Source organism: Coloeus monedula (genome assembly GCF_965178545.1).
Source record: "Coloeus monedula genome assembly, chromosome: 11".
Classification (NCBI taxonomy): Eukaryota; Metazoa; Chordata; class Aves; order Passeriformes; family Corvidae; genus Coloeus; species Coloeus monedula.
In genome coordinates, this window is record NC_138791.1 from 3734505 (window position 1) to 3753655 (window position 19151).

Consider the following 19151-nt stretch of genomic DNA (forward strand, 5'->3'; position numbering starts at 1 on the left):
GGTGGGATGAAGAGCATGAAAAACACCTACTGCTGCAATGTGGAATGTTGGAAAATGAGTTTTCCATTTGACAACAAATCCCAACTACCCTTATATTATTTTAAAAGAAATCCAAAGGCCAGAGATGACCTGAACTATCGCATTATGCCCAAATTGATGTAATCCTAATAAAAAGAAGGCAAATACCAGCATGCTGCCATGGAGCCTGTGAAGGTTCTAAGGCATTTGGGAATGCTGAGACAGCAGTGTTTGGAGCCCAGTGTTCCCCAAAAAGTCATTTCCTGGGGCAAACGGCCATGGTTTGTCGTCTACCTTGGAATAATCTTCCCCATTTGTGGGCACAACTACTGGCCGAGGCACAGCTCAGTACCATGCCAGCCTGGGGCAGGATGTGGTGCCCAGGGATGCTCAGAGCTGGATGCACCTGAGAGCTCACCTCCTGCTCCTTCGCCCGCAGTGCCTCGGGCAGTGCCCGGCTCTCCTTGCTCTCCACCTCTGGTTTGGGGGTGATGCTCTTCCCCTTCGGAGCGATGCTCTCAGGAGCTCTGGAAGGCTCCGGGGCAGCTTTGGGCAGGGGCTTTTCCTCTGCTGGCACTGGGGGCTTCTTTTCTGCTGGCGGTGGGGGCTTCTTCTCCGCTGGGGCAGGGCTCGGGGTCTTGGTCTGCTCGGCAGCCCGGAGGCTCCTGGCGGGCGAGGCTTGCTGCTCGGGGGGTGCTGCCGGCTCGGCGGGCGCGGGTGCCGGCGTGGGCACTCTCTGCTGCTGGCCGGCGGCGGGCGGCTGGTGCCGCGGGGAGCCGGTGGGTGCCGGCTTTGGGGTAGGCAGTGGCATCGGGGCAGGGTCGCCGAGGCTGCCTTCAAGAAGCCGCTGAGTTTGGCAGTTCAAGCACAGCCATTCGTTCTTCTGCAAAAGAATGGAAGGAAAAGTCCTGTTGAAATTCTGGGAGCTTCATGCCAGCAGGAATCTCAGTGAGGAGCTCTGCTGATGGGACATGTGGCAATGGTGCAGAGGACTCAGCCCACCCAAACCAAATAACGGGCCATGGAGGGGCATGCAGCATCACAGCCATACCCTGCCAACCATCCACATCCAGCTTCAACCCACCCCTACCCGTGTCCAGAACCCAGAGATGTCCAGCCAGAGGGACCATTGCTGTGGCACAGGGATTGCATACTCTCCCCCACGATCCCTCAGCATCACCAGCTCTTTCATTCTTCAGCCTTGTGGTATTTCGGTTTTAAGCGAAATTAAACAATCAAAGGCAGATTATTACCGTAGCTTAATACTTCTCAGCTCCATACAGCTCCTCTCTTGCTCCGATTTGTTTTCTTTGATACAATAAAGGTTTAATAGCATAATCATAACACTTATGGCTCTTTTTTTCTACATTAACAAAAATACTGGGTAGACAAGTGTGCCAAAATTTCCCAAAGATATTACCCAAAGTACACGCTGTGCAGGAAAAGAACAAGACAATCTTGTCTAGTGAAATTCTCAGCAAGAGCTGTCGTTTTATGGCCTGGAAAAAGCAGAGGCAAGCAGGGCTGTGAGTGGCAGAGAGCCCGCAGGGCTACGGCAGGGGCTCTGCATTAAGAGATCAGAAGTGCTTTCCTCCCCTGGGTCGCCCAAGGGCTATTTTTACCCACCCAGGAATGTCCAGGAATAGGGGCCTGACATTTCTTTCCCTTTAGATGTTTCAGCATCTTAAATTTTTTCAGTTTTGCTGCTAAAAGCACAATATGCTCCAGGTTCTTTTCCCAGACTTCTCCTTTGCTGATTCATGGCTCCCAAAGCTCAGGGTGGCCAACCTCAAGGGGTGGCTGGCCCTGAGGAGCTGTCATGCTGTCATAGAGGTGGTCTTGGTCTCCAGCTGGACCAGCCTGGGGCCAGGGCTGTGAGCCAGCTGTGTCCCCTGGGGCCCCAGAGGCCACGGTCTGCCTGGAGAAGATGAGGTTCATCAAAATGACATTGAGAAAACAGCCTCAGGTTGTGCTAAAGGAGGTTTAAATTGAATATTAGGAAAAATTTCTTCACTGAAAGGGTTGTCAAGCACTGGAACAGGCTGCCCAGGGAAGCGGTGGAGTCACCATCCCTGAAGGGATTTAAAAGATGTGTAGATGTGATGCTTAGGGACAGAGTTTAGTGGTGGGCTTGGCAGTGCTGGAGTAACAGTTGGACTCCATGAGCTTAAGGGTCTTTTCCAGCCTAAACAATTCCACAATTCTAATCTGTGACTCTAAATCCCATACAGATGGGACAGCAGCACTGTGATAGCCTTGTCATCTGCATCCCAGGAGTCTCCAGGTTATGATGAGATGCTGGAGGTACCTTGCAGCTGGTGGTGGCCAGGAGGAGCAGGGCTTTCCCACAGACCCTTCTTCACTCCTGCAGCAATCCAGCCCAGGAGCAGCCATCTGGCCCACACTCTCCAGGGAGCAGAGGGGCAGGAGGGCTGCTCCTGCAGGGAATGGGCAGGTGTAGAACATCCTCCCATCCCCAGCACCCTGCAGCAGCCCCTGCTCTTCACGCAAACATCTTAAGAATACATTAGGGCTTTGGAGGGCCATTAAAAAAATCCCTTTCAGCACAGTAATATTTAATTACTGCTTAATCAAAGAGAAAGTCTAATTAAGGGGCAAGTGCAGCCTATTGTATCTTAATGATTGCATTTGTCTTCTTTTATTTCAGAACTCGTTCCCGTTCCCGTGCCTCTGAATCAGATCTGCTCACCCCACTCCGCTCTGTAATTATTCCAGACCGCAGAAGGAAATGTGATTGTGTGACACAAATTGAAACCATGCCTCATGGAAATAGGCGACCTTTCATTTTTCGTTCAGGAATCCCATTTTTCTTCTCCAGAGCTCCCTCCCTGATGCAGGCAGTGAGGGGAGGGCACGATGCACAAGGGGTAGGTTGGATATGCCAGGGCAAAGCTCAGCTCACCTCAGCTCCTGCCCATACCTGTCTGCCACACCATCACACCAGCTCCCAGCATGGTCCTGAAGGAGCTGGAGGAAATCAGCTTGCCTTGAACTACCCTCAGATCCTTTACACCCTCTCTGAATGGGGCATTGCATATCCTCATGATGTCCCAACCTGCCAGACTTTGGTGACTGGGGAGCTCTGCATATGTGATGGGCTCAACTGCTTTTGCCCTTCCAGGGAAAAATTTAAGCCCAGAACGACCATGGAAGGCCAACACTGGCCACCAGGTACCAACTGCAGATGCTGAGTGCCAGTCAGGTCCCATTCAAGGAGCCCGTGGAGAGGCAGGTGTCACTGCTGGTGTGATCTCATCAGGACGAGGCTTAGGGCTCTTGCACAACCAGACGAGCACAGTACTAATCTATTCCATGGCGATTCCCGTCCCTGGAAGTGTTCACGGTCAGGCTGGATGGGGCTTTGAGCAACCTGGTCTAGTGGAAGGTGACCCTGCCCATGGCAGAGGGGTTGGAATGAGATGAAGGTCCCTTCCAACCCAAACCGTTCTACAGTTCTGTGATCTGATGCCTCTGCAGGTTGGTCTGAGCCTCCTCCCTGAGGTTCCTCCCAGCTGTGGCTCTGCAGCCATTCCTCTTGGCAGCTGCCCCAGTTTGAGCCGCTCACCCTGCCATCCTACTCTCAGAGATGTGACAGCTCGACTCTTCATGGGACTGCACTGGGAAGTGGATAAGGGAACAATCTCTGTTAAAAATAGCTCTGCCAAAAAGATTGTAGAGCTCTGCTCTGAAATGCCCCTTGTCTTTCAAAGCAGGCAGGAAGGCCTGGGTACAGCAGGAAGGCAGGAACCAAGGAAGGGCATGCAGAGGGGGTCCTTGGGCTTTGCCAGCTGTGAGAGGTGCCAGCCAATCCCCAGAGACACTCAAAATGGGAGACTGGCATATGCTGAGTTTGCATTTTCTCTTACTGGCTTTTCCTTCAGCACCTCTGGGGTCTTCCATATTGAAGAGACCCTGCTGACAGTCCAGCACCCTGCGCTTCAGTCTGAACCCCTGTGGAAAATCACGGTGTGGTTACGGCAGAAAAGTAGCAAAGGGATAACTGAATTTTCCCAAGCTGTGGGAGAGCCCATCCCTGTCACAGCCAGTGCCACGTGGAGCTGTGTGTGAGCACAGACCGTGCTGCAGCAGCCAGCGCAGAGTATTTGCCATCACACTCACACTGGCTGCAGTGAACGCTCCAGCAGCAGCAGCTGTGAGCTGCCCAGCTCCCACATGCACGTGAGGGAGAGAGAAATCCTGCCTGCAGCAGCTGTGGAAAGGTGGAGGCAAGCAAAGCTGACCATGCCAGTGGGAATGCCTCCGGTAAATCATTCTGAGCTCTTGGTTCCATCTTTAAGAGACCTCTGCAGCCCCATCAACCCCAGCACTGACACCTGTCATGTGTCTGGGGGATAAATCCCAGGGGGTCTGTGAGGATGCTGAAGCTGAGGCACCTGCCAGCCTTGTGCCAGTGCTGCACACTTTGCTGGTGACAAATGATCCATCCCTCTCCTGCAGCGCTATCAGCTCGGTGTTTGGTTATCCCACAGCACCTCTGCTCCCTCTCAGAGGGACTGGCTCTGAAGCAGCTTCTTCCCCCATATAACTTGGCCTCAGGCATTTCCCAGAGTACACGGCCAAGGGGATTAAGCTGCCCCTGAGAAAAATGCTAACATTGGAGGAGCGGCTGCTCTGCTAACAGCTTGTAAATCCCCATTGAGATTAACCAGATCCCACGAAGATAATAATAATTAGGCTGTATTTAGTGCTTTACATGTCCAAACCCCTGGATGCCCAGGAAGCCAGGGTGCCCCTCGCTGGGGTGGGAAGTGGGTAAGGAGCTTATGGCAAAGGCGTGGCAGCTTCTGTCTGAATCTCCACACTTAAAGATGCTGGAAACCTTGGCCCTGATCAGGATTGGGATGGGGCCTTGCCTGGCACTGAGGTTTGCTGTCTTAGAACTGCTGTGGTGGTGGGCATGGTGGGGGTTTAATCATGTGGAGCACAGGTTATGGGGAGCTGGGGCTGATGAAGGCTGTGGCACACAGGGAAGATGGGCAGCCCTGCTGGGATGCAGAGCGGGCTCCAGGCGAAGGAAAGCATCAATAATTAAGAAGAGGGATGAAACCAAAGTGCGCCTGAGATGCCATCTGAAATGAAGAGGCGCTGGCATGGCAGGGCACGCTGGAAGACAGCCAGCCAGAGGCAGGGGGGTGAGGCTGCTGGGGGCTGCCCAGCCCAGCTGGTTATCAGCTTACAGCCTTTGAGGGTCACTGCCCTGATTCCTCAGGCTCTCTGCTTTCCTTGCCTCCAAAGCACTGGGATTTGCAGAGGAGTTACAGAAAAAGTGGGTTTCTGGAGAGACAATCCGTGCTGGTGTGGTCACAAGAGGCAGGACAGAGCCCTGGGTTCAGGACATGAGGGACTGGGGGAAGGCAGCTTCGTGTAAGGCATCATATCTAAGTGGGAATGACCATCCCAGTTTTCAATTGTGCACCATGCGAGTGGCATCAGGGGATGCTGGATTTGGCCACAATTCCTGCCAAAGACGGTGGCAAGTGCTGTGCCCATGGCTGCCCGTGATCCCTCCCAGGGGGAGAGGCAAGGTGGGTGATACATGGGGTCAGCACTCAGACTGAGCTCTGGCCTCCCCACAGCTCCAGAACTGGCTGGCAGGTGGCCACAGCCACGCTCGCCAACCTCCATCGGGTCTTACCCTGCAATTGCTTTAATTTACTAATGGGCGACAACAAAACTGTAATTAACTAAAATAGAAGTCTTCCTGCATAATTCTGGTCAACGTTACCACTTGGCAAGTTAATTAAATGCTGAATTCCCCCAGCGCCACTGGGTTTTTTTAATGATGGAGCCAGAGAGCTTCAGCATCACAATTATACATGAATCCTCTGTTCAGTGACTTGGAGGTCTGAGAGGCTTGGTGGGAACCAGTGGTGCCAGAAGCTTCCCAGCTTCCCCAGTTAGCTGCTGGCTACCAGTTCCACCATCCCCATTTGCCCCTAGGCCCCTCAGCTCAACCTCTCCAGTGCCTGGAAGATGTTCAGCCACGGTCTTCATCCCCACACAAACTGCTCCCCACAATCTCACCCCTGGGACTCTGCCCTGTTACTTATGTTCTACAGCACTATTTTACACAATCAAAACAGCATCTATTAAAATACTGGGACAAAAATCTGTACAAAGTAAGATAAGCAGCATGAGGTATAAGTATCTCACAAGCCAGATCTCATCTCCCAGCATTAAATGCAGTGAATCTCACCAGAATATTTCATTTATTTGCTGACAAGTACTGTGCAGGGCTCATCACTGTGACAGATGGGTGCCTGGAAAATATGGAAAACACTTCTGGTATCTGAATCAAGATCCAAATTAATAAGAACCTCATAAAATCACTTCCCAAGCCCTCTTCTCAGCCCCACTTGCAGGAAAGCTCTCTTTAGGAGGGCTTCTGACAACCAGACACCTTCCACACACCCTCCTGCAGCAGAAATGGGGGCATCTCACCGTGTGATCCCAGTTCCCAAGCACTCTGCATCCTCGTGCTAAGAACACTGCAGCTCTGTCCATGCTGTGCATGGTTTTTAGCAGAGTGTTAAAGGAAAGGGACTGAGCCATGCTTGATCACTGGCTGCCAGGGCTGTTTCAGAACCACCTCAGGCAATGCTGGGGGTCTGGCTGGCAGATTCCCCACCTTCTAAGTGCGCCTGTGCCCTTCCTCCTCTTGGCCAAGATGCTCTCTTGACCAGCAGCCTCCTTGGGCAAACCTTGTGCTCACTCATTTCAGATGCCACTGAGCATAGGCTGATGCTCACTCCCCCTTGGATTCTGCCCATTCTCCCAGCTGAACTCTCCGCAGCCCCTCCAAATCCCCTCCCCACACCTCTGCCAAGCACCTTTGTCTGAGCTGCCACAGTTTTGGGAGGTGAGAAGGGGTGTGCTGACCAGTGCCAAAGGCTCTTCTCTGGGATTCTTGATTACAGAGGGGAGGGTCTATAACAAGGTCTGACCAAGGCACGTTCACAAAGGCTGTTTTGAACATCACATGCCATCAGCAGACAACCACAGGCCTGGTTTTACCTCTGCCCGAGCCCTTATCTCTCCTAGGAGGCTGAGGCAGTGATGGGATTTGAAACGAGGGCAAGGAAACGAAACGTGTACTGTGACGGCAGAAGCACCAGGGATCAGGAGGAGAGATGGAGCACATGCAGGAGGTGCTTGTGGCATCTGCATCTGTGGTGGGAACAGAGCAGAGGGGATTCAGGTGCCCCAGTACCAGAAAGGGACTGAGACCAAGGGAAACTGGGGACAGCATGCAGACAGGGACAGCCCTGGGGACAGCATGGGGTTGTGTGTCCCACACCACCATTGACAGCCACATCCAGGACCCAGGACAGGGCAGAAAGTGTGGGGTACTTTATTATCCTGATTGTGCCTTTTTTCCTCTAAAATCACATCGAAGTCCCACTCAAGCTAGACACAGAACTGTCTGCATGTGTGCTTGCTAACTGCGATGCTGCTTCTGAAGCTTAGCATGTGTGTAGATGCATAAATACAGAATCTGTAAACAAAAAAGGAGCACTAAATGGAACGCCCAAACACTGGTCAGCAGAGCAGGTCGTGTCCCTGGAGCTCAGCAGCTACACACTGATGCTTGCCAGGCTGGGGGAGCCAGTGGAGCTCCCCAGGCATCCTTCCCCCTGCCTGGCTCCCTCACCCACAGAGCCAGTGCGCTCCCTCAGCATAACGCCATGGGCTCCCAAGTCTATCTGCAGGAAAAGGCAGAGAAGGGACTGCACACACCTCAGGCACCCAAGTCTCCTCAGCTGCCAACTGCTCCATACTAACTGACTTCATTACCATCAACTGGGCAAGTTTTAGTGCAGCCCTGGGCTTGCAGATCAGCTCCCCTGCAAGCCACTACAGTTATTTCAATCCCTTGCTATATATAGCGTTTGACTAAGCAACCCAGTGATGTGTTTTCCAGCAACAGACTATTCTTATCTGTTCCTGTGGCCTGTCTCGGGCTGGTGGAGCTGATGGTCCCTCCTCAGCTCTATTTTAAATGTGTGTGATGTATTGATGGCCTTCACACCACAATAATGTGATTAAAAGCAGCACAGGGTAATGAGCTCGCCAGGATGAGCTCTGCCTCGCAGGGCTTGTTTTCTGCCTCCCATCTGATCCACTTCATCCCTTCTCTGTGCTGAGACCTCTCTCAGGTGGAAAGCAGATGCAGAAAGAGAGGATGGAAGAAGCTGCACACGATGGCTGAGCACTGGAGCTGCTGTCAGCATGTTGGGAGGGAAGGGAAGGATATGGGCAGAGGCATCTCCCAGCCCCATGACAGCTGCAGGGAAGATGGTATGCATAGCACCAGTGCTCCTCTCCCTTCCCAAATCTACCCAGAGGGGACCTGGAGCAGGAGCAGGGTGTCAGCTCCACAACCCAGCCCCTTTACTTGTGCCATGGAAAGGGGAAGGCAAGTGGAGATGGGCAGCTGGACAACAAACAGGTGCCAAAGTGGCTGTTGCAGTCCTGCTCCTTGGCTCTCCCTTCCCCTTGCACGTCTCATCCCAGGGATTATATTCCCTGCTCCTGGCGGAAGTAGGGATGCACCAACCCTCCACAGCAGAGCCCCAGGGTCAGTGAAACGGCTCCCACGGGGCTCACAGCCCCCCACCCTGTGGCTTGATGCTCCACACAGCCAGCAGAGGATTATTCCAGCTGAAAGTCTTTGACTGATGAGTAATAGCAACGCTCCCCTCCGCTCGCCTTCGAGGAATAGCTGTGCTCTTGCCAAGTCCAGCTTATTCCACTGCAGCAGCCGATGGCCGGGCCAGTGAACGCTGCCATGCCAAGGGGAAAGCACTGCAAGCCTCTGCGGCCGTAGGAGAGCTGCGGATGTGGTTGTCACCACCATGACCAGCCTGGGCCACCTGCAGCTCTTTGCCTAGCTGCAAACTCCAGTAGCTGTGACCTTGAGTCAGGACATCCCATCCTGGGCAGTACCTCCTGCGGCAGAAGTGGAGGCGGAATCACAGAATTATGGAATTGTTTCGATGGGAAAAGTGCTCTAAGATCGAGTCAAACTGTTACACCAGCACTGCCAAGGCCACCACTAACCCATGTCCCAAGTGCTACATCTGCATGTCTTTTAAATCCCTCCAAAGGTGGTGATTCCACCACTTCTCCGGGAAGCCTGTGCTTGACAACCCTTTCTGTGAAGACATTCTTCCTAATATCTAATCTAAACCTCCCCTGGCACAACTTGAGGCTGTTTCCATTATCCTATCACTTCCTACTTGAGAAAAGAGACCAACCCCCTCCTGGCTACAATGTCCTTTCAGGTAGCTGTAGAGAGTTGGAAGTTTTACCCTGAGCCTCCTTTTCTCCAGGCTGAGTCCCCCCAGCTCCCTCAGCTGCTCCTCAAAGGACTTGTGCTCCAGACCCTTCCCCAGCACCACTGCCCGCTGCAGTAAACAGATGGACTTCTCGGGGTGCTGACCTGTGGACAGGTATCCTGCTCTGCTGTCCCCTGGGCTGTCCCAGGGCTCCCAGCAAGGGTCCTCCTTCCCAAATCTGACTTGACAGAAGCTGAGGAAAATGCCACCAACTTTTCCATGTTTTCAGGAACTATGATGTTAGTCAAGCTCAGACTACTTTTTGATATTGTTATTTCACTGTTGGACCCCAAAGTTTATTCCACAGAACTGGGGAAGCAGCTCACCTTGCGGGGGGATAGTTGGGCAACCTATTTGAGACATCTGGCTGGGACCCCAGAATAAACCCCTGGCTCTGGCATCCAGCTGAAGCACCCACAGCCATCAGCTCCCAGCAGCTCCCACCTTGGGAGCATCTCATCACCTGCACCCCTGTGTGGCATAGCCATGAGCCAGGCTCCCCGCCGTTTATCCCTGCCCATCTTCTATCCCCTCCAAAATTAGGGCAGCTGCTGCGGCAGGAAGCACCTTCTGTATTTTTGGAGCTTAAAAAAAAAAAATCCTTTCTGAACGGGCAAGAATGTTTCTAAGTCAAAGGATTTAAACTATTTTGCAATCAAAAGGAAGCGTATTTCCAAACGAGCCGATGGCGAGAGCCTGGGTGCTGTGTGGGCTGTGTGAAGGGGCTGCTAAAAAAGGGTACACAGCTGTCCAAAATTTGGAAACCGGTGCTTTTGCAGAATATATATAGACATCCCTCCCCACTCAACATATTTCCTTCCAGTTCATTAGATTTAAAAAAAAAAAAAAAAACATTTTAAAATATCAGTAGGATATTGAGGAGAGCACTTTGATGCTTTTGGCTTGTCTAAAAAAGTCACGGGACCAATTCCCAGGGCTGTGGGTGAGCATCCATTGCCCTGGGAATGGCCTGCTGAGCAGCAGTGTCACTGCCATGCTCCTGCACTAACACAGACATGCAGCAATAAACCAGCTGCTTTTGGGAACCTCCCAGCAGGGCAATGGTGGTGGAGATAAACATGAGTGATGTGGTGGAGATAAACATGAGTGAGATGGTGAGGAGACATGGAGGCCAACCCCCAACATCCTCCAAGGGGCCATCTTCTCTGTTACTATAAGCCACTCCCATCTGCACCTGGCCACCCCTCAGCACTGTGGTCCAGATTTCACATTTCACCCTTGTTTTCCCACAGTTGCCACCTCTGGGTAGCAGCTGTGACACTCATTTATCTCTGTTGTTATTTCCAGTCTGGATGTGCTCCTGTTTCTTCCTGGCCATTGGCTATCACCACACATCTTCTGCTACCTTGACCATTACCTGATGTCTCCTGCAATGAGCCCGTGGACATAAAACTGCCCCTGGCCTGAGATGGACTCAAGACAGAGCATCTTTCCAGAGAAGTGGGAGAAATGTCATGTCCAGGCTGGATGCCTGGAGGTGCAATAATGGGAGGTGACACATGAGCATGTGCTGAGTATTTAAGAAAAAGGAGAATAGGAGGAACAAGAGAGAAAATCTTATGCTGAAAGCACTTTCCATTTTCCTTTTCACTGAGCCTTACTATTCTTCTCTGTTTCATCTCGGAGAAAGAGCTAAATTAACTACCAGCTCAGTTCCGAGAGACTGGATCCAAATGGATGAACTATTAAGAAGATTTTCTCTTCACAATAAAATCCAGCCAATGGTATTAATGCAGCAGAGGGTTTGGTCTGGTTTTCACAGATTAGCTATAGCTGTCCCAAGGACAGCAAGCTCCGATTTTCCCATTTTGCTCCAACGTGATGCTTATAGAGATGTCTGGATCATTCACAGTCATTGCAGACCAGACTGGGATGACCATCATCTAACCACGTAGAAGAGAGAAACATGGCTCTTGTTCTCCACCATGTCCAGGCTCCCTGTCCCTTCTCACCCGCACACAGACCAGCTGTTCCCAGTGCACCCTCCCTGAGGACTCTGCTGGGATCCTGCTCCAGGGATGCACCCACTGAGAAGCTGCATCTTCTCAGGAAGCTCCAGTGCCATCCAGCACAGCTGCCCCTCCAGCACCCAAACGCACTAGCACTAAGCCAGGAGTCTACTCTCCCCAACTGATAAAGAAGTAATATATTGTTCATTTTTGTCTGAATCGATCCGGCCATGCATTGTAATTTACTCTGTGATCAGGTACTCCTTAACGAGATTTATCAGCCTGCCAACCAGCCTTATCTTTAACAGTCCCCATTATCAGGATGTATTTCTCAGCCAAGGTTAGCAGCAGCAGGAGCATCTCGGAACACCAGCTGCATGATAATAGTCCCACAATAATGCCCAGAAGATGTCCAGCAGAGCCCGTATCCAGTCACCGCGGACCCCACTCCCGTTGCAGCAGGTGTGGTGTAGGTGCAAGGTGTTCCTCGTGGCTGCGATTTCATGCACACATTTGATGCAGTAACTGTGACTCCTCAGGAGCCATTTGAACCTGCATGCAGAGGATTTAAAGTTTGCAGCAAAAATAATGCCTGCTAAGGGAAACCTGGCCAACTCCGCAGAAAACAAATACACTACTCTGTGTGTTTTTCCAACAGAATGGAATAAAATCCAAGAGAAGCTAAGTTTATCAGAGGAATCTTATTTAACCAAAACCTTCTTTTTTCATAGACACTAGTGTTGACTAAAATATCCAGCCATCCAACTAGTAATTTGCTGCATGTGATAAAAGCAGATTCAAGCTGTCTGATTGCTCTCTTTTAAACTGCAGAGAGCCCCAAGTGTCTATCAGCCACTCATTTCCAAACCAGAAGAAAATCAGCATCTCTGGAAGCTTCAGCTTCCTCCCCACTATGAGCTGCTCAGTGCCCTGTTCCCTCACCCCAAAGCAGTCCAGCAGCAGCAAACAGGGTTTGAACCTCTTTTACAATCACAAGGGATCATTTTCAAAGCGTGAATTAGTAGTATGGCTTGGAAGCTGAGGACATCACAAACCAATGTCCTGCAGTACCTGCGCATAAAGCTTTCCAAGCTTTAAAAATAGTTATGTTTTTTTATATTATCCCAAGAGACATCCCTATGTTGGCAGAGCACCGAAATCCACACGTGCAGGTGACTGAGGGGCTGTACTGCTGAGAGCCACCAAATCCCATGGTCCTTACACGGGGAGTAGATGCACCACTGGAGGAGATATCTGCACCCATGATTTTTGCCCTGAAATGCATGTGTTCTTAGAGGACTGGATGCTTTGGTTTCTGTGGGCACTGCTACTTGACCACATTAAATGACTGCTGCTTCAAAAAATCCCACACACCCCGCTCCAGGCTTCAAGGCTGTGAGTCCTAATTCCAGCAGCAGAAATATTTTAATTAAATGAACTACCTTTATGGAATAAATCAAGTGATAAGCTTGAAAAATTAACTCCCATAATCTTTCATGCTGCTCTGCAGATCAATAAACTATTACAGTAAAAGGCTGGGAAACGTTCTAGAAACATGAGTTGTTACAATGGAGATGGATGAGCCATTTTACTTCCTAAATTATACACAGCAGCATCTTTCCACACTCATGCCTTGCACCCCCTCTCCCATCCCCTCACCTGCTGCCCATGGCAGAGCTGGAGTGGCACAGCCAGCGTCTCCCACCTGCTTGGGTGCAGCTCCCAGCCATCCTCCCCAGGAACACATCCCCCGTCCTCACCATCTGTCCTCACCTTGAGTGTTTCCTGACTCCTTACAGCCCACATTTTGGGCATTTTGATGGAGTCAGGAATCTTGAGCTGCCTACAGAGGGATAATGTGTCTTGGTGGGGCCAATACAATTTTCATATTCTTCAGAATTTATTTTAAACTTAAGATTCTTTTGAAAACCACCTTATTTTAACTTAAACTTCTCTTACAAATAGCTGATAGACCCCCAGCTGGCACCTGGTGATTTGATGGTGACCCTGACCTGGATGGATGTTCCCACCAGCAGTCTCTCTGGAGCCAGGAGGTAGGAACTGGCTACAGCTGCTGGGGTGGAAGAGCTGCGATTTTCCATCTCAAGAGTAAATACAGCAAGAATGAAGCTGAGAAGCCAAAAGGAAATGAAATGGTGAAGTCAACATAAAATGGTTGCTTAAAAAAAAAAAATTAGAAAATCATATGAATCACATGTTTACTCAATTTAATATGATCTGTGAAGGCATTTCCTTCCCCAGCTGCCCTTTCTGCAGACAGACAGATGCCTATGGGACTTCATGGCTCCTGAAGCCACAAGAGGAACCACCTCACATAAACCCTTTAAGTAATTTAAGAAGCTCCACTTTAAGAGTTCGGGGCCACTGCAGAAACCTGCTCCTCTGAAGGCTGGCAACACTCCCCTGACTTCCAGCCTGAAGAAAAACCCAGATTTGTTAAAAATACTTCTGCCTAGCTCTAGTTTGCTTCTCTTCTCCTCATGTCCTATTTGCTCTCGGCAAACAGATGACTGTTGGTCATACTTAACAGTTCCGAGTAAATCAGGGAATTATGTAAAGAGGGGAATTTCACAGCTCCTTCACAGACCCGAGTGCGGGTGTTTGTTCCCAGCAGCCAGGGGGATCTGCTGCCGCAGTTCCCTCACCCGAGCTGCACTCAGCCATGCACATCCCGAGGATCCAGCTCCAGAGCCTGGACCCTGCCCTGGCTCGGACAGAACCCACACCTGCGGAGTCATGGGCAAACCGACAGCACAAGTCCTGTCCTCATACCCACATGTACAGTTTGTGGGGTTATTCCCAAACCAAATACCTCATTTCTTTGTCAAACTAGGGTTGCCTTTTTTTTTTTTTTTTTTTTTTTGAGAATATTTGTTCTCTGAGTCAACCAAACCCCTCTGAAATCAACGATTACTGCTTCAACAGGCTTGGGAACTAGGTGCTCTTTGAGCTCCAAACAATTAAAATATCCTAACAAAAAAAGCCCTAAAACAGCCCCTCATGTCAGAGCTCAGAGACTGCTACTTATCTCCCAGTCATGGCACAAATAATGGCCAAAGGCTGCTAGCTGTGTCATGGGACAATACAAAGCATTCAGTGATCCCATCTGAAGATCCCAAAACAGATCTCTAAATTAAGAAAGCCTTCTTATCGCTCCCAAAGGTGTCTCCAATTCCCCCAAATCCTCCCTTGTCCACTGTTTTGTTGTACACTCTCTTCCAGTATCCCATGGCAATGAGGTCTCTGGGCTAACTGCGAAAAACATCTTCTCCCCACCTCCCAACCTCACCTTCCTTCTTGGTTTTGTGTTGTGAGAAATGCACAAGCAGATGAAGGACTGCGCTCTGCCATGCGTTAGGACACAGAGTGATTCCCATCCCCCCCTGTCCTGGGTATTCACTTTTTTGGTGCAAAGAGGACCCCAGAAAATCTGCCTTTGAGGTTTTTCATCATTCCAGGGGAAAGGGTGGCAGAGGTGGTCCTGTATCTATTTCCTTACAGTAACTCCTTCACAAGAAAAGCACGGGAGAGGGCATCGAGGGATGAGAGCAGCATGAAGGACTTGGGCTGTTCTCCACAGACTTAAGGTCTCCTAATGTAGGGTTTATTTCACTTAAACTATCTAAAATTTGGGCATCCAGTCTCAGCAAGTCACCATCTGCCCCAAGTGGGAGATGAGTATCTCCAGGATGAGAAACCAAATCCCTTGCAAAGCATCTCCCTGGGTGGGTACCTCTCTCTCCCTCAGCTTGAAGAGATAAACCTGAAACTGGGGTGGGGAGGGGGGTAGACAAACCCTCCCCTCCCATTCCCAGAGGCCACAGCACGTCCAGCAGAGGGTCCCTGTGCTGAGCAGCCTGGGCAGAGCAGAGGCTCCCTGAGCACAGCACCGCTCACCCGCAGCACGCTGCCTTATTTTAGCAGGCAGAGCAGATGGCAGTGGGAAGATGAGGAGGCAAAGCAGCAGTGAAGAGAACGCTTTGGAAATAAAGCCCCATGCTCTGCTGAGGGTGTCTGGTGCATTCTGATGGTTGTAGCCAGAATGAGCTTTGAGGCAGCTCAAGGGTTCGCTGGTGGGGGACCTATAACCATGCAGAGGAGAGACAGGGAAAAGCCTGCCCTGGTTCCCATATACTGCTTGGCACAGACAGGGACAGCTGGCGCTGGCTCAGCATGGCCTCAGTGAGGCAGAAACAGAACTGAAATAATCCTCAGCAAAGGAGGCAGAGCCCTTGCAGAGGCTTCCAGCCCTGGCGAGAGGGTGCTTGGGCTCCACCGGCTCCTGCCTGTGGGGCCGGGGGAAGCTGGGACTGTTCCCTTCCCCAGTGTCACCATGGATTTCTGCATGGCTGAACCTGAACATCTCCCAGGGCTGGATCTTCCCTGCCTGAAACGCAGGGGATACCCTGCAGAGCACCCTGGTTTTTCTGCCTCTCTGAGCCTCTGCAGAGCTGGGACCACGACAGCAGCACACAGGGACCAGTCTAGCACTGATCTTGGACTGCAGGCTATGCTGGGGAAGATGGTTTACTCACACCTACCCTGTGCCACCGGCCAGCACAGCCTGCCTGTGCCCCAGAGGATGAACCCCACCGGCGCGGCTGCCGGGATGCTCAGAGACACCATCCACGTGGGACAAGAGCCGTGACATCCCAGCTTCCTCCTGTCCCCTTCACCTGGTTCCACGTCCACTGTGACCAGCAGGATAAAGCACAGTAGTAACCACAGCCTTGTCCCCCAGATCCCTGTGCCTGCACTTTGCCCTCCAACACACAAAATATAACTACAGCAGCCGCACCTTTCAAATTGTTTCTCTTCCAAACACCACAGAAAGTTGTTTAAGTTGCAAAGTATTACCTGCAGCTTTCTCATCAGGCTCTTAATTAGCTGAAACTATTTGCTTTGTTGGGAAATCGTTTCCAGGAGCTCCTAAAGAGCTTTAAAATCAGTTCTAGGAACAGCCTCAGAACCGAAATGCATTTCAGCTGGGCAGCGAATCCAGCACTGGGCTACACCTCTGACCCCCCTCCCCCATTCCATTCTGCCACACAAAGAATGGAAGCAATTTTTAAGAACAAGTTTGATATTCCCTTCTGTTGGTGCAGGAGGTTCCCGTGGCTGAGCCTCTCAAGCTGCTATTTTCGGGCTGGGGGCACATTTAATTCCTGGATTCCTGGCATTGCCCTTGCTGGGAATTACAACTCCTCACTGCTCTCAGCACACCTGTGTTTGGCTGTGACTGCACCAGGACTATAAAACAACCACCATTCAGTTTGCAAACAACAATTTAACAACCCAAAAGGAGGATTTTTTTTTCCAAAGAGAAGGTGCCAGCATTCCTGTTAATGGGCTGCTTACTTATAACAGCTTGTTTTGTGTACTGCCTAGAAGATCTCACTTCTGTAGGTGCCATTTCAAGCAACATATTTAGAAACTCTTGGCAAAGTACAAAGTAATAAATAATTTTGGATGTCCTTTTGCCAGAGGACAGGCACATGAGCTCCTGCTCGCTCTCCTGAGGGTATGGCAAAGCCACAGCTATGCTCCCTCTTTAAACTTTATTTTGTATCCCATTTCTTATCCATTTTCTTATGCCTGGCCAGGATTGCCTTTAAAATGCAGGGGATTTTAAATTAAAATTAATTGGGTGGTAGAGCAGCCACTTGCAGGTGGAAGCCCCCATCATCACCCCTGATGCTGGAGGTGATCAGTCCCAAGCGGATGCTGGCATTCCCTCTGGGAGATCATAGAATCCTAGAATAGTTTGGGTTGGAAGGGACCTTCAAGATCATCTAGTTCCAACCCCCTGCCATGGGCAGGGACACCTTCCACTAGACCAGGTTATTCCATGCCCCATCCAACCTGTCTTGAACACTTCCAGGGATAGGGCATCCACAGCTTCTCTGGACAACCTGTGCCAGGGCCTCACCATTCTCACAGCAGAGAGAAATTCAGTTTATATTGGAGCAATCAATGTCCTTAGGAAGCAGGCAAGCCCCTGGAAACACCAGAGCCCTTGCTGGCCCAGCCTCCGGTACCCTCCCATAGCTTTGTCAGCTTCTCAAGGCATATTTCCTAAAAACTCCCCATTTTCTCAGGGAATGATCACACATTTGATAGAGCATTTTATCCCCTGGTGGCTTCTAAATATTGCCTATGCTTTGTAAATATTGCAAGGAGAACACATGAGGGAAGGAGAAGCGGAAGCCTGAGCTCTGGAAAGCCTTTCCACTTGCTCGCAGGAGCAGGAAAGGGATAAAAATCGAAGATGGAAAAGAGTGCAATCATTGCTGGATCAAGCATAAGCATCTCTGTTAATGCCCTGGCTTACAATTACAATCACTTACGTTAATAATGGCACCTCCTGGCTAATCCCTCCTACGCTCTCAGTCGTTGGAAAGGAGCTGGTTTACAGCCTTATGTGAAGAAAGAGACTATGGAAGCATCGGGGTTTTTAAGGAATCCTGTCTCAGCACCAAGGAAGCTGCAGCATGGCTTCTATCTGCCCAGTGGAGCAGCTGCTCTTAGGCACAAAAAGATAGGGACACGTAGGGAAAAGAAGCTGTTTCAGATTGAATGAGGGGGCAGGGATGGTGATCTGTGCTGAATGGGTTGACTGAGGGCTGGGAAATGAACAGGGAGTGGAAAACGGAGGGATATGCCATTCCCTCTTCTGCTCTGTGGAGAAAATGCAGATGGACGAAGTCAGGGTTCACAAGGTCCTGTGACAAGGCTTTTAAGCAGGTAAGTGGCAGATTAACTCCCTGGAGGGGGTCAAAGTGCCTGTAAAGGTTTGGTACCCAACTCCTCCTCCTGCCAGGATGCAGGTCCCCAGAAGCCATGCAAGAATTTCCTCTGGGAGAATAGAAAATTAGTATAAATAAACAATAAAAACAAACCCGTTTCTAACATTCGGGGCTTTGCCACCCAGCACCTGCCCTGGGGTGCCACATGGGGGACCCACCTCCTGCAAGGGTCTCACACGTCCAGAAGACAAATTGTCTCTGTGAAACATTCTCCTCTCAACTTACATATAAAATGTCAACCAAAAAGGCATTCAATCATGTGTTTCCACTCAGTCCCTGACCCCTATGACAGAAAAATCATTGGAAAGGTGGCTGTGAAGTGGCCACAGGCCACACTAATAGTTTCACCACTGACACTGAAAACCAGCCTGGGTAATGTAAGAATGAAACATTGCTCAAAATATCCATTCAGAGACCTTCCCAGGCTCAGAGCCTCGGTGTGCTTCAAAGAAGGAGCTTGCTTTCATTTTCTATTTCACTTTGTGTTTATTTTTGCTTCAGGCTGGTGCCATCCACCTTCCCCAGCTCATCAGCCCAGTAACCCAACCTGGAGGAGGAGGAGGAAGGAGCAGCCAGCTCCTTAGTGCACCTCCCTGCTCCATTCAGCTTTCTGCCTTTCCACAGGCCGTGAGGTTTTGTGCTTTGAAAGAAGAGGCTGAGGTGTCCTGGCTTGCAGCGCTTGCTCCTTGCTGCTGCCCAGCAGAGGATGGCTGCGTGCAGGGAACGCTGCACTGAAGTGCAGGTGAATCCTGGGCACTGCAGCACTGCAGAACCCCGATTCCCCTGGCAGCATTAATTATACAAGGCCTCCCTCTCCACCACGGAGGAAGGTTTTGTTTCACAGGAGAGCAGAGTTTACACTGCAAAGCAGGAAGACTGGAGGGGAGGGATGATGGTGAGGATCCAGCTCCCCATTCCACATCTCCTGACAGTGCCACCTGATGGGACAGGCTTGT

General features: G+C 50.7%; 1 protein-coding gene across 1 annotated transcript in view; it reads right to left on the bottom strand.

The window, feature by feature from the left end:
- Positions 1-19151, bottom strand: part of BSN (bassoon presynaptic cytomatrix protein) — a gene marked incomplete at both ends in the record, with an annotated part of 86729 nt that overhangs the window by 12195 nt on the left and 55383 nt on the right. Inside the window, one exon of the mRNA XM_082288546.1 lies at positions 437-901. Coding sequence (XP_082144672.1) covers positions 437-901 — 465 coding nt within the window. The remainder of the gene's footprint in view (positions 1-436; positions 902-19151) is intronic.